The 15155-nt window shown below is 44.2% G+C and overlaps 1 protein-coding gene across 1 annotated transcript in view; it reads left to right on the top strand.

The window, feature by feature from the left end:
• The first annotated feature begins 786 nt into the window (after positions 1 to 786).
• Positions 787 to 15155, top strand: part of LOC309337712 (cullin-9-like) — a 55402-nt gene continuing 41033 nt past the window's right edge. The window contains exons 1-4 of the mRNA XM_081854421.1: positions 787 to 892; positions 7667 to 8275; positions 13800 to 13954; positions 14300 to 14830. Of these exons, the coding sequence (XP_081710547.1) occupies positions 7681 to 8275; positions 13800 to 13954; positions 14300 to 14830 (1281 nt within the window). The 5' untranslated portion in view covers positions 787 to 892; positions 7667 to 7680. The remainder of the gene's footprint in view (positions 893 to 7666; positions 8276 to 13799; positions 13955 to 14299; positions 14831 to 15155) is intronic.

Genomic DNA, 15155 nt, shown 5'->3' with positions numbered 1-15155 from the left:
CCCCCCTTGGGCTGCCCTGCGAAAGATAAAGGGACTAAACACATTTAACAACAACAACAACAACGCCGCACGTTTGTTGAGCAGCAAGTGCGGGTGTACTCAATGGGGCTTGTTATTCGGCAGGTGCAAATGCTAAAGGAGTGAGAATGGGCTCAGCTGCAGGCGGGCTCGCCAGCTAAGCAGTGACGGCTCAGCTGGAATCTACACACATATTAAAAAAGTTCTGAAAATTCTTACTATTGAAGCGTTTTTTAAAAACACAGTTACAGATAGGTAGCCGTGTTGGTCTGCCATGGTCAAAACAAAATAAAAAAATTCCTTCCAGTAGCACCTTAAAGACCAACTGAGTTAGTTCTAGGTATGAGCTTTCGTGTGCATGCACACTTCTTCAGATACCTGAAGAAGTGTGCATGCACACGAAAGCTCATACCTAGAACTAACTCAGTTGGTCTTTAAGGTGCTACTGGAAGGAATTTTTTTATTTTGTTTTAAAAACACACACAGACATTGAATTTTCCATAAGGCTCGCCATCGCCACCTAGTGTCACGTTGTACAGTACATTGCACTTTAAAAACACACTTAGAACGCTTTTTTGCTTGCAGCTGCCATTCACTCGGCACCTCATATAGCGACAAAACCTACAGAGCGGGGCGCGACTTCGCGGCGTCCGAACTGTCCCTCGCAGGGCCCCGTAGACTAGAGGAGCCGGCGGCGGCGGCGGCGTTAAAGCTGAAGGGAAAGCGCTTACGCACGCGCGACTTCCGGCGCATGCGCCCTGGTGACCCGGAACTTGTGGAGCTGCTGGAGTGGCCGGGCGAGGAGGCGGCGGCGGCGGCGGAGGAGGAGCAGGAGCGGCGGCGGCGGCGTCGCCCTCGGTGCTTGGCTGGGCAGGTAACGGGGCTCCCTGGGCGTCGGACGGGGCTCATTCCCCTCGGCAGGCCCCTTCTGGGGTGGTCTCGGCTTAGGGGCCCTCAGCGTCAGGCCAGCCGGGGCGCTTCCCCGGCACCACGTTGTGTCGCCCCGCGGCCCTTCTGGGCGGGGAGCTTCATCCCGCCGCTCCGCTCCTTTGTGCTCCTTTCGCTTCCGCGCCGCCGCCGCCGCCGCCTCCCTGGTGGGGAGGGAGCCCGGCTTGCCCACAGGGGCTTCAGTCGAGGGACTCGTGAGGGGAACTTCTGGCCCGCCGCTGAGGGTGTCGCGGGGATTCCTCTGAATGGAGGCGGCCGAAAGGGAAGCGCGTGGCCGAAAGCTCAAGAGAGAGCTGCGGCCGTGTGGATTCAACGGGCGACAAAGCCTGTACAGTGGTACCTCAGGTTACATACACTTCAGGTTACAGACTCCGCTAACCCAGAAATAGTACCTCGGGTTAAGAACTTTGCTTCAGGATGAGAACAGAAATCGTGCTCCGGTGGCATGGCGGCAGCAGGAGGCCCCAGTAGCTAAAGTGGTGCTTCAGGTTAAGAACAGTTTCAGGTTCAGAACGGACCTCCGGAACGAATTAAGTACTTAACCCGAGGTACCACTGTACTGTATATGAAAGGAGGTGGGGGGGGGGGAGAGAAACAGCAGGACGACCCTCCTCCGTCGGATGCATTGATTGAAATCGGACCGCCCCAAGTACAGTATATGTAGGAGGGAACCGATCCCAGTAACGTATTTCACACACACACGCATCTGTATCTCGCGCGCCGGCTCGCGAACTGCTGCTCCGATAAGAAATCGGAGTGCAATTGAAACGTCCCGACTTCCAGTCCTGAAGGGCCTGTACGGATGGGAAATGTGGGTCGAAGTGACGTTTCAGTGAGCTAATTGTACTTTTCTCACATAGAACATGGTTCGGGGGACCTCTCCTGAAATGAGTTTGAGGCTTCTTCCGTGCAAAAGGAGGAAAGTGCTTGACTTCTGAGAGCAAGCATTATGGCTCTTGTTAATGAGTGGCTCATTAGTAGCATTTCTGACTTATTCTTGACCAAATGGGTGTGTGGTTTTTCGTCATATGGAGAATCTCTTCTTTCCATTATGTGCTGCATAGTTTGGGGTGTTTCACCCACAGATAAATTGCCTTAGTATCCTTTGATGTGTACGGTGTGACAGATAAAATGTTTTTAGATAGTATAAAGGCTTTGCTTATTGTGCATGAATATGATTTAAATGTCATAACATGCTATCAGTGTGGACTGTGATAGGAAATGCTGAGTGGGAAACTTTAAATCAGTATTTTTACAGCAATTTACATTACTGCTTTAAAATTGCCTCGATTTAAGCTGATGCACCGGTGCTGCAACAGAATCTCTCCCAGCGCTGCACTTTATGGAGTAACAGGTCATTGTTGCATGAATTTTCATAGGCGAGAGTCTGCTTCATCAGATGTATTACTAAGAGTATATTCCTTAGATGCCAGAGAATAGGTTCTGACTCATACATCTGATGAAGTAGCACCTAGAATTCATCCCTCAGGATTCCAGTGTTAATTTGAAATACACTTGGTGCTAGACAAGCAAAATAATTTTCCATGTTCATGCTGGCTAGAACTTTCTCAAAGACTGTTACTCCAAGATTAAGTTACTCTATTTGATTAAAAGTTGATTATTAAGTAATGGTCTGAACGTAAATAAAAGCAGAGGGAAAGACTTCTTCCGTTGTAACATTTATGGGACATTGCAAATGGATGCGCAAGCCTATGTCGGCAAGATACAAAGTAATGGAAAGAAGAAAATGTTGGAATAGCTTGATTGTAAATCACCTGATGGGCGAGGTTATCACAGGTGCAAGGCCAAATGAGCCAGTTGCTGTGGTAATGGCTCTGAGCTGTAGCTATATCACGGTGATTAATGTATGTCAGCTAGTTTTAGTTGGCCTTAGTACAGTAAGCCTGCAACTTACACACATTTAACTTGTGCGCATTTACATACTTGGCCATTTTTCAAAAAAAGGGGGCACAAAGGACTTTGGCAACCCCACCATCAATGAACCCAGTGTGTTTTGACTATGTGATTTTGGCTTTAGGAGCAATCCCCAGAACCTAACCCCTGCGTGTAGAATAGGTGTGGGCCTATTCTACTGCAGTTGAAGCCTTGGAATTAGAGCAACAGAGATGTTCTGTATCTGTATATATCTGTAGATGAAAAACCTGCAGGCTAAAACTTCCTGTTCTGTGTATAACTTTCTCCAGTACTGTTTGCTGTGTCTGTTACTAATGCAACAGTAAAAGATTTGGCGACTTTTACTGTGAGCATGATCTAAATCCACACTTCCATTGTATATGTGTCTTATCTCAGATTCCTAACAGAACACTTCATTTTTATGGTTAGAATCATTTACAGGAGCTGGAAAATCAAGATTAAGAAAAAGATAGGTTAATCTATGGGAGGAAAAGTGTTAAATGTTATCTTGGGTGGGGTATAAAACAATTAAAAAATGTTCTACACCTCACAAGAAGGAAATATAATTTCAATATTACCAAATTTGAAAATACATACTATCTTTTTATAATGACAAAGCCAAACGCTTCCACAAACAATCAAATGGCAGTATTGTACTTCCCATTTAAACTATTGTCATTGGACAATAGCCAGAGTCTTGTGAACATACTTCCCCTCACCCCAGTCTTCTTCAGAGGGTCCTTCAGCATTTGGGAGCAGATTTTAGGGGCAGGTGAAGGGGTGAGGGAGAGTCGTTTTTGCCATTGGTGCCCATTTTGCTGGTGGATGGACACAGTAGGATTTTGCCCACTGATTTTAGCTACATGGTATTTGCTTCAGTTTCTATACGTCCTATCTGTGTGGTTTGTTTCAAAACCAGCACATTAAAAAACCCAAATATTTAAATGTATAAAATGACAATAATTAGAAACATTGTCAACTGTCACGGAGGTTTTCCCAAAGGTTTTGGTTAGTATTATATCTGGTTATTATGTCCCCTCTTAAACCCCTGTAAGTACATTCATATTGTTTATACATCTCTGGACTGATAAATTTCGCATTTGAATGTTTATTGTTTTCTAGCCCCTCTATGGTGAGAGACTTTGTCTTATAGTCTGTATTGCAGAGATGTAATATTTCCCCCCTTTATCTAGTTTAAATAAAATAAGAAATAAAAAATGAAATGTAAGAAAGTCATGGTTTATTAACTCTTAGAAGCAAATATTGGGCTTTTCTTCTTCTTTCCAGTTCATATTCAAAGTCAGTTTCTTTTTTTTGTCATGTTATCAGTTAGTGCAGGGATATTTCAAAACATGTCACCTTAGCGCCACAGCTTCCAGCTTGTCCTTTGCATTTGAAACTGTCTAATCTTACAACCTTAGCACCAAAGTTCACATGACAGGAGGCAGGCTCATAAAGCACATGTGAGTGTTTCTCATTGTGTGATGATTTGGTTGAGGCAAGCGGTTTGTTGTACCTACTGGTTTCTTGAAACTGATGGGAGAAAACTAATGTTCTTGTGACACATGGCTTTAGGGAAGTTCTGCTGCTTTAAATGTGTTGATAGGCTAATTTGCAGTCCTGTGAAATTGAGGATTTTAAAAAAAATGTTTTGAAATGTGAGCCTTGGCAGACTTGCTTGGAAATAGAGTGTGAGCAAACAATCAGATTCAGAAGTAAAATAATTCTGTTTGGAATGAGTGCATCCGTTGCACTGCTGTCAACAAGAACACCACTAGGTCCACAAACTAGGTTTGTGTCACTTTCCAGTGATAACACAGCTAAGGATGAGCCGGGTTTCAATGCCTGCCCCTTGATGGGAGAGAGAGTGTAAAAAATATTTTCCTGTAATTTTTGCACTGTATTTCAGGCCACCATGCAAGAAAGGAAAGGACTGTAATTCCCACAGCGTTTCCATCATAAAGGGGATAAAGTCTTGTTTATCTTGGAGAGCTGTGCTGAAGACCATTGCCAGTGAAGGGGCATCTCTTGAAGGCAGGCAGAGATTGTTTTTAGTGGGGGCTGGCGCTGGTCAGTTTGAATCCCAAGGTCTCCTTTCCAAACCTGGCAAAGTCCAGCAGAGTTGCCCCATAGAACAATGTATTCTGATCAGTTGTTTAAATTTGGCTAGAAGACGTTTGGTACAGTATTACTTTTAGTCCAGGAATAAGTTCCATGCTGGTTTCAGTAAGAGGTTGGCACTGAGTGGAACCCACTGATGATGCGGCATGGGTGGAATGCTGAGTGATGGAAGCGCAGTCTTGGAGCCAGGCTGTTCCAGATGACAAGAAGTCTGCCAAGCCTCCAGCACAGAAGTATTTTTAATTGGTGTTAGCTTAGCAGATGTAAGAAAATACTGGTCGGACGACGTCCGCAAGGTCATGTTAAGTGAGAGAGAGAGAGAAATGCAAACACCAGAAGGAAATATGCAGTGCATGATGGAAAGTGGAATCATTGAAGGCATTATTGAAGGAGGCAGGTTTGCTCTTTGGTTGTTGGATATTGGAGCATCCAGGGCTGGGGGGTGCTGGTAGCAATAATGTCTAGCCCAGAATGAAAGTTGTCATTGTGCTTGGAAGACGGTTACTTTTAAACTGTGCGGCTGCTTTCTCTTTTTGTTCCTAGTTGCAGGCCCGCTGATTTCTTTTCACTGTGCAAAGTCTGTCTCTCTTCCATTGCTGTCAGCACTTGAGTATGCAGAACAGTTGACAGATTGCAAAGCATGGCTCACAAGGAGGAGAAGTTGCATGTAAGGCATGCATGACTAAATCTCTGTTCTTACCAGTAGGAGCTAGACTGTCCGTCTCCCATCAGTGGGTAGCAGATCACAGATGACTTGAACATGCTGTAAAAAGTAATAATGCTTTTTTTCTTGTCCTGCCTCTGCTAGCAATGTGGGGCTTTAGGAAGGATGAGTGAAGGCGATCTATTGTCATGACTTCCCACAATGATCTCTGGAAATTGTAGTTTGTGAGAGAACTAAGAATTCTGCTAGAAAACTCCCCCATCTATGGTTCGCCTAGGACAGGGGTCTGCAACCCGCGGCTCCGGAGCCGCATGTGGCTCTTTTACACCTTTGCCGCGGCTCCGGGGTGGATACTAGCAAGGGGAGGAGGTGCATTGTGCGCCCCGACACTCCCCACTGCGGCGGGCGCTGTACTGGCTGTGACGTCGCATGGGGGCGGTGCGTGCATTAGTTTTGCGGCTCCCAGGTTTTTTTTTCCTTCGGAAACGGGTCCAAGTGGCTCTTTTTGTCTTAAAGGTTGCAGACCCCTGGCCTAGGAGAAGGAATGATTGTTTAACACTGAAGTGTAGATATGATTTTTCTCCTCCTCCATCTAAGAGGATTAGAGAAAGGAACACACACATTTTTTCTGACCTTTGCAAAGCTCTAGTTCTGCTCAGTTTTATTTGAACTGTGAGAAAGAAGAGACTTTTGGGGGAGAGTTGTTTGTGCTTTTCCTTTTGCTCTGCCCAACAAAGTATAAGATGGAATTTCAGAGAGGGCTGCCTCCCATTTCTTCTGAAGAGATTGCAATGTGTGCCAACATACAGAAAGGGATCCACCTCTGAATGAAACTATAAACCAGGATTGGAAGTTTCTAATTGCTGCATGGTGGGGGTTTTGGTGAGGGAGAGCAGGGGAGGCACAAGAGTTTGGGCAAGGAGAATGAAGCTCTTCAGAAATCGGTTTTATTGTTTTATCTTTTTATAAACTGCAATGAGGTTTTCTTTAAGTCAAGCAGCATATAAATTTTAAGAAATAAAGTCTTGTGCATTATTTTATGTTGTGCACCAACCACCCTGTGATCTTTAGGTGGGCAGCATACAAATTTAATAAATAAATAAATAGTTCACCTTGATCCTGTCAAATAAAGAACAGGGAGAACTGTTTTTCCTGCACTGGAGAGAAGATTTTCTTAGTGTGAAGATTGCTCAGATCTCCTCTTTTTAGATCTGACATCTGACATCTGCTCATCTTTTGTTTCTATAAACGAGTTTCCTGGTTTTACCACAGCCCATGTTTATTAGCAAATGCGTTTTATTGTGAAGAGTGTTTTCTTCTGGTTAATTCTAGCAGCGGAGGCTCTTAATAAAAGAGAAGCATCTACAGTATAGTCCCTGGCTGCCTGATTCACAGCATATAGTTCCCTCCTATTATAAGAGAACAAATCTCAAAGTGGTTTACAATACATTACAACATCCGATAAAGCAATCCAGAATTCAGGTTTCAAGGAAAATAGTTCAGGTCCTTCTCTAAGTGATATTTTGCGATTCCCAGTCTCCAACCTAGCACCCAGTAATCTCCATGTGGTCACAATTGGACCTGCACCATTCACAAAACGCACCTGGCACCTGGCTAGTTTTGAACACTGAATGAAAACCATGTTCCCTGTCTGCATTCTTGCAATGTAATAACGCATGAGATATCAGGAGTCCTTCAGGTTCATGCCAGATTTTCAGTGAACAAGGATAGGAACCTTTGGCTTGGAGCAAAATGTTTCTAAATGTGCATTAAGTGTCACGCACTTATAAGCGAGAAGTCAATGACACTGAGAAGTCTGTCTGGGAAATGGAGTGTATGACGGGGTCCCCACAGGAACAAGGAGTCATAGTTGACGTTATGCATTTTGCACCAGACCAACTTTTTTACTTAAAACAATTTGGTGCTTCTAGTTATGGCACCATGGGGCACCTAGCCTGGATATCTCTCGGGAGCCTAACCTCTTCCCTTCGCTGTTCACAGATATATCTTCCATCATGGTGGGCGAGAGGAGAAATGGAAATCTGCTGGTGCATCTTGGGCCCAAACTGCAGGCCTATCCCGAGGAGCTAATCCGGCAGCGCCGTGGCCACGATGGCCACACCGAATACTTGATTCGCTGGAGCATCCTTAGCTTGGATGACAGCCTAGGGAACAGCGCCAATGCTGCTTCCTCTGAGAGCAAAACGGAGAATATTCTGATGTGGATGTCGGCAGAGGAGGTTTATGCCAACTGCCCCACACTGCTGGGCAAGAGGAAACCTGAGGGGCAGCGGGTAAAGGAGGAAAAAGCACCTAGCACATTCCCATCTGACGTCACTCTGGATGAGGCCTCGCTGCTTGAGATGAAGGCTGATGTCAGGAACCTGGTGCAGCGGGCTGCTCGGCAAATGGCCAGGACTACAGGCCCAGAGTCCTCCATCCTGAACACCATCCATGTGCTCAGTGCCTATGCCAGTATTGGCTCGTTGACAGGCGTCTTCAAAGAGACAGGTGCTCTGGATCTGCTGATGAAGATGCTGTGTAATGAGGAGAAGCAGATTCGCCGAAGTGCTGGGAAGATGCTGAGGGCCCTGGCTTCCCATGATGCAGGTGAGATTTCCTGGTCTGAAATCCTAGAGTGACCTCCAGGCTTAGAATTTTAGAGTTGGAAGGGACCCCAAGGGACATCTAGTCCAGCCCCCTGCGATGCAGGAATTCTCTTTTGATAGTCCCTAGAATGCTTTGAGAAAACTGGAAAGTGATAATGATTCATATGGATGGAGTACCTGGTGGGATTGGGTGGCTGAATCTGCTCAAGGCTTCTCCCCGTTGCATTTGATGGTGGTATTGTTATTCAGATAAGAGGAAGCAGTCTTGCATCTGAAAATGTGGTTGTCTTGTTCATTAGGGCTGAGTAGAGTTTTGATTCCAAACACAGTCAAAGTTTGGTGAGTCTGAACCTGCTCCAGAGACACTGCAATCACTGTTCTTTTTGTAACATTTTAAATTGCCAAAGCTTTCTGTGTTCCTCATGGTGTTAGATTGCAAGACAGATAAAGTGTGGTTTTCTAGTTGTCTTGGGAGAACCAAGATCTTAAGAACTTCTAAAGAAACTTTCATTTTATATTTGAGGATGATTCCAGGGCTAAATGAATAATTACAGATCCCTTGCTGGAACTACGTTTAGTCAGACCTCTCAGACGTTTCTCTGTGGGTTTTAATAGGGTTATCCTGTATTTCTTGAATTTAGACAAATAGGTTTTTCCTGAGAGGTATGCTGCAGCAATGTTCATCTGTCACATTCTCACACTAAGCATGGTTTATCTTTTTCCTTGGGGTTCTCTGGAGGAAAGGAAAGGGGATATAGCTTGCCTTGAGACCTTGGCTATCTTGATTTTTAATTATTTCTAGGATACTTTTAACCTTGATGTTTTAAGTATTCAGTCTGTAGTTCCCTGCTACTGTAATATTTCTTACTAGACTAGACGGAACTGTATCCATTAGCTGTTTAAATGGAGGTCCACTCACACAACAGGACTTCCCTTTCCTCTGCTCTCCCCATGCCCTCAAAATCCACATGAGGAGGGGGCATGGGGTGGGCTGCAGAGGAGAGAAGGGGAAATTCCATTGTACAGGTGGAAGTCTTAAGTGTGGAATGGCAGCTTTGGATACAGCCTTCATTGTGAGGCATGGGGATATTCCTCCTACCCATGAAGTCAAAGCGTCATTATAATGAATATTAATATTTATTTTTAATTCAGCTCATTGGACTGAAGTTAGTGAAGTTTGGTCCCACTTCAGGCAAACAAAAGTTCGGTGTCTTCTTTGGGAGACAGTTCAGGTTCATGTGCAAACATTTAAAAATTCACCCCATGCAGGATTGCCCCAGCGTTTAGACCAGGAAACGCTTTCGGATGCTGGGTCTCAGCCTCAGCATGTGGGGATTATTATTATTTTTAAAAACCTCTTCTTCATGGTCATTTGTCAGGGATTCATTAGCTGTGATTCCTGCATTGCAAGGGGTTGGACTAGATGACCCCTGGGGTTACCTCCCTACTCTACAATTCTGTGATGTGGATTTTTATAGTTATAAAGTGAGTAAAATCTTTATACAGTATCCTCATCTTAATGATGGATAATAAGCATATTACACAGCAGGAATGGGGAATCTTTTTGCCTCCATGGGCCAGATCCACATCGGGATTGACCTTGTGTGCCAAATTTAACAAGTGGATGGACCTCCCCACCTGTCAGTCTCCTGACACCACAGTGACATCAGCTGATTTGGTGCTGTTGAACTCCAAAGCTGGGACTTCAAAGCAGGTCACAGGCAGTAAGGAGCTGGAAAATTGAAAAAACAACAACAGTAAAACTTTTTTATATCAGCTGTATCAATGCAGCTCTCTTGTTTCAGAGGGGGTTTCAATGCAAAACCCCTTCCTGGTCCAGTTTGCATTAAAACTGCTCCTAAAACAAAGGAAAGAGCTCTGTGCAAGGTGCTCTGAAGTCCTGTATCAATTAACTGGAGCAATGAGACATTGAAAAACCCACTAGGACAGTAATTGAGAACAAGCACAAAATGGCAGTCTTCTCTTAGAGAAGAAGAATAAATAACATTAAAATGCAGGCCTTCCTCTTGTTTCTTTGATTAACAAACCAGGTGAATGTTGTTGACTTCAGCTGGGTTTCTGAGAGTGGCCATGGGCAGGTGAAGAGAGAGTTAGACTTTGACCTGGGCGATTGGAGTTAAAATTCCACCTCAGCCTTGGACTTGCTGTGTGGCATTAGAAAAATAACAACTTCAGTTTTTCATCTCAGAACTTTAGTTTTCCATTTGAATTCTCCTCCGCCCCAGCACACACAGGCTGACTTCTAGAAAGGTAGCAAATAATAAAAAGTTGCATGGAAGCATATAAGAGGCTGTTTTATATTGAGACAGACCAGCAGACAACGTTCAGTGGAGTCAACTAGCTGCTGCCTAGAGCCTCAAGCAGAGGTCTTAATGCAGTTTTGCTTCTTGAGTCATCAGAGTGTGTGCCTGGTACCTTGTGCTTGCTAATCATGTATCCTCTGCCCCATGTAAATGTTAAATAGGCATGGATTACACCGGTTTAAACTTTCTGAACACAGCAACCTGGCTGTATCTGCAATTGAGTTGGTGCTGCCACATGATGTGGCTCTATCTAGACTTGCAAAGTTTGGCTGTGATTCCCAGTGTGTTTCGGTAATTAAGTTAGAAGGGCTAGAGACAAACTTGGCAGCTTTCTTTTCAAACTTCTGCAAAGTAAGTTGTAGTGTTTCAGGATAAAGCTGACCTCGTATGTAATAAGTAAATTGGTTTTAGGGTTTTCCTGCCTCCCTTATGACACAAATTGTGATAATTATTTATTTGGAGCCTTTGTGAATGTTTCGTTTCTTTCATGTTTCTCAGGAACAGGCATTGACAATTAGTCATCCGTTTTTGGAGTTTTTCTCTTATGCTCAGTTCACATTACAAGCTTTGCCTGAATTTGCTTTTCAGCTATTTCAGAAACCTGGAGACAGTGAGTCCTACCACTCCAAATCTTAAACTTCCATTGAATATTTGTTGGCTTGAGTAATTGAGAGAGAGTAAAAGAAATTCAAAACATGCTCATTTTCCAATTCATCTTTGTCTGTGTAGTGAAAAGAAGGGAGAAACTAAATTCTGGCAGACCATTAGCAAGAATGGTTGTTGTTGATTATACATCTCTGTTGTATTAGCAAGTATACTCTTTTTTAACAACAGGAAGAAATGGAGGCACAGAGAGATGACCAACTTGCCGTTAGAGAAACGAACTCAGTTCTAAAACTCTTGACACCCACTTACTACGCTTCCTTTTCCTATGTACTGAGATTAAATTTGCGCTGAAAAATGTAACGTGGGGCAGTTCTTGGAAATTAAGGTTTTACTGATAGGATATCAGCTGCTTAATCTGTGATCCTTTGGTGGAAAAGACATTAGCAGTGCCCTTCATAATGTTCCAGAATGCATGTTTTTCCTACACAGAGATTAATCTTGCACTTAAACTCATGATTCATTAAGCCAGAATCTCACAGCTGCTTAATGTAAACTTTTTAAAACACAAAGATTAGGAAGTGGACAGGGCTATTTATGGTAAGAACCTTAAACAAGAGTGGTTGAAAGAATGCTAAAGCCAATATTTCTAAATTTTATATATTAGTTGGAAAGGACTTAACACTGCCTACAAAGCTGGATGAAAACCAAATGTTACTTTACCCAGTAATAACTTACCAGGTGCCATCATGCAACCTGAATGTTTACTCCTACCACTGACTAATGCCTGCCCCTGACTGTGTAACAAAAAACCCAGAAATACAATTCCTTAAACTGCACAGGCCTTTTTGATCTTTGCTTCTGCTCCTACGTGTTCAGCTTCTCACAACCCGGCTACATATCTAAGTACCACTCAGAGCATTTCCAGACTTCCTCTGTCTCTCCTTTTAAAATAACCTTCTGGCTTTCATCCTTGTATATGTAATGGCAAACATTTTGGAGACAGTTTTTTATTCCTGCCACCACATCACACAAACTCATTCTGATAGATATGTATTGTGGTAAACCTGCCATACCAGACAAACTGCATACTAGACAAAAACAAAACAAATAACCAAGAAATAGTGCCCATTATATTTGAGAGCAACTGAGGTCCTTTCTGGATTCCCAGGAAGATAATGTAAAGAAAAGCCCTTAAGCTGTGTTTTATGTTGTCTGCATTTTGTATTGTACAATTTTGCAAAAACATTCTCGGTATAAAATTAGACATTGCATTAGATGGAGCTTATTATTCTTGTTCCTCAGACCCCCACTTTCGTAACCATAAACATTTCCCCTTAATCTCTGAGGACATGCTGTCTTCACAAACTGTGTGACTGAACTTCCTAAAGTCTCCTATGCTTCTTAGTTATCATACCCTGGACTTTTGAGCTGTCACAGTTTTCACTAATTCTCAATTTTGTTGTCATCTCCGAAGATGAGCAAGAGCTGAATTTGTAGTGAATGTTCTGGCTTCTTGTCATATCATTAATAAGCAAAGGTTGAGTGAGTCTAGATCAAATTGGTGGTAGTTACTTGTCACTGATGTGTAAAGGTAAATGGACCCCGACCGTTAGGTCCAGTCGCGGACGACTCTGGGGTTGCAGGCAACTTGCGGCTCTCATCTCGCTTTACTGGCTGAGGGAGCCGGCGTACAGCTTCCGGGTCATGTGGCCAGCATGACTAAGCCGCTTCTGGCGAACCAGAGCAGCGCACGGAAACACAGTTTACCTTCCCAGGGGTAAAAAAAGGGGGGGAGGGACAGATGTTCTGGGGGGGGAGAGACTTTGGCAATCCCATCCGCCATTGCACCCAATGTGTTCTGACTATACGCAATTTCGGCTTTAGGAGCTTACTGTAAAACTTCCAGCGGGAAACAGGATAATCATTTCTCTAATGTACATTCCCAAGCTCTTTTCCTTTTCTCCCTAATAATAGCCAGTGCTAACCAGAATGTATAAACCATCTTCAAATTCTGTATTCAGGTTCTGGTTAAGACTGAGAACATTAGCATTAACTTTCATTGAAGCCTATGGGATAAGGGTGGGAGGAATTAGTGTGGCTATCTGAAGTGATCAGCTGGCTTCCTCTTACTATTCCAACTTTAATTTATAGGGAAAAACTAAGTTTAGGCTCTCATGGTGATGAAAATAAAGGTTGAAGACATGAGAGTACTGTAGTGTATTTGAGAGGTTCAGTAACCAGAAGAGAGGCAGTAGTCTTAACCATGTTTTGTTTTTACATTCTGTGATTTTGAGAGGGACTGGGAATGCCAGCTGTCTTGAACTGCTGCATCTAATGGAAAAATGCTCATTCTGCTAAAGTAGAACTTCTCTGCCTTGAAAAGCTTTTTCTCCTACCACATTTATGCATTTGTTACCTGTGTGTGTGACTTACCTGTGGGTCAAGATACATTTCTAATGTACATCTCGGAGCTTCATTAAATGTGATAATCCAGAACAGATGTATAATGCTGGAGAAGCACCACTGTTTTGCGAAGATCTCCTCTCACTGGCAGAATATGGGGCGCAGCACTGAATATGTCTGTTTTGGTTTCAGGAAGCCGAGCGTATGTTCTCTTGTCCCTGAGCCAGCAGGATGGCATTGAGCAGCATATGGATTTTGACAGCCGCTATACTCTCTTGGAGCTGTTTGCAGAGACGACATCCTCCGAAGAGCACTGCATGTCCTTTGAAGGCATCCATCTCCCTCAGGTACCTGCTGATCTGACTGATTCTGATATGGTCAGGAAGGGTTCCCTTGTGAAGACAGATGGTTGAGAATGCAAGGATTTGAGTGCATGTCTGAGAAGCAGATGAGATAAGAGTGGCAGGACCCAAAGACCGAGATCAAGGATATTAGTTGGCTGGGATAATCCAGGGACTTGCCTAGTGTGGAGGTGGAGGGCAGTGGGTTTGGAGAAAGCCAGAACTCACAGGGGCAGAAAATTAATTGGAAATGGAGATATAATACAGGATGATTTAGGGTCTAGCTCAACAGCGAACTAGGGGAGAGCATAATTTTCTAGCTGTTGGCCTGATACATTGCATCTCTTTCAGATTCCAGGGAAGCTGCTGTTTTCTCTGGTGAAGCGCTATTTGTGCGTCACCTCCCTCATGGACAAGCTGAACAGCACCACAGAACTGGGAGGGGAACGCCAAGACTGCGCAGCCCCCAGCGCAAACTTTGGGGAAAAGAGTCGGGTGCAACGGGAGTTTGACTTCAGCATGGCCATGGCGAACCTCATTTCGGAGCTGGTGCGGGTCATGGGGTGGGACCGCAGCCAGGAAAGGGAGCTTTCCCTCAGGGAGACGCAGCCTCGAGTCGTCCGCTCCATCTTCCAGCCCAAGGGTTCCACTTGTACTGCTGTCCAGGTCCCTCTGGTCACCCCGAAGCCATCGCCACGGAAAAAGCAAGGGCAGGGATTTTTGACTTTGTCAGATTTCTCCAACCGTAGCAGCTATGTAGAGTATGTGCAGGAGAACCTGAAGCCGGGGATGACCGTGCGCATGCTGGAAGACTATGAGGAGATCAATATCGGAGACGAGGGCGAATTTCGCCAAAGCAATAGTGGGATGCCCCCTGTACAGGTATGTGGTTTGGAGAAAGAAGGAAGGATGGAGCAGAGAAGGGGAAAGAATTGGGGGATGGAGGGGTGGAACTTGCAGTGTTGTTCCTCACAGGATTCAGGGGTTGTTCCTTTGGGTGGAATGTTTATTTAAGTGGCATTTAGAACTGCTTCATCTTTCATTGGTTTAATCATGGAATTGGGGGGTGGTGGTGGATGTACTACCTTAGAAGGAAGATTTTTGATTTGTTTTATGTTCCTTTTCTCTTCATGGCAGGATGGCTGCAGGTCAGAAACTTCAAGCCAACTGTTTTGCAGCCCCCTACCTGTGTGAAATAAATAAAGGG

This window comes from Podarcis erhardii (genome assembly GCF_964252035.2).
Source record: "Podarcis erhardii genome assembly, chromosome: 3".
NCBI classification, from domain to species: domain Eukaryota; kingdom Metazoa; phylum Chordata; class Lepidosauria; order Squamata; family Lacertidae; genus Podarcis; species Podarcis erhardii.
The sequence above is the reverse complement of the archived record's forward strand: the minus strand, read 5'-3'. Positions and strand labels throughout refer to the sequence as shown.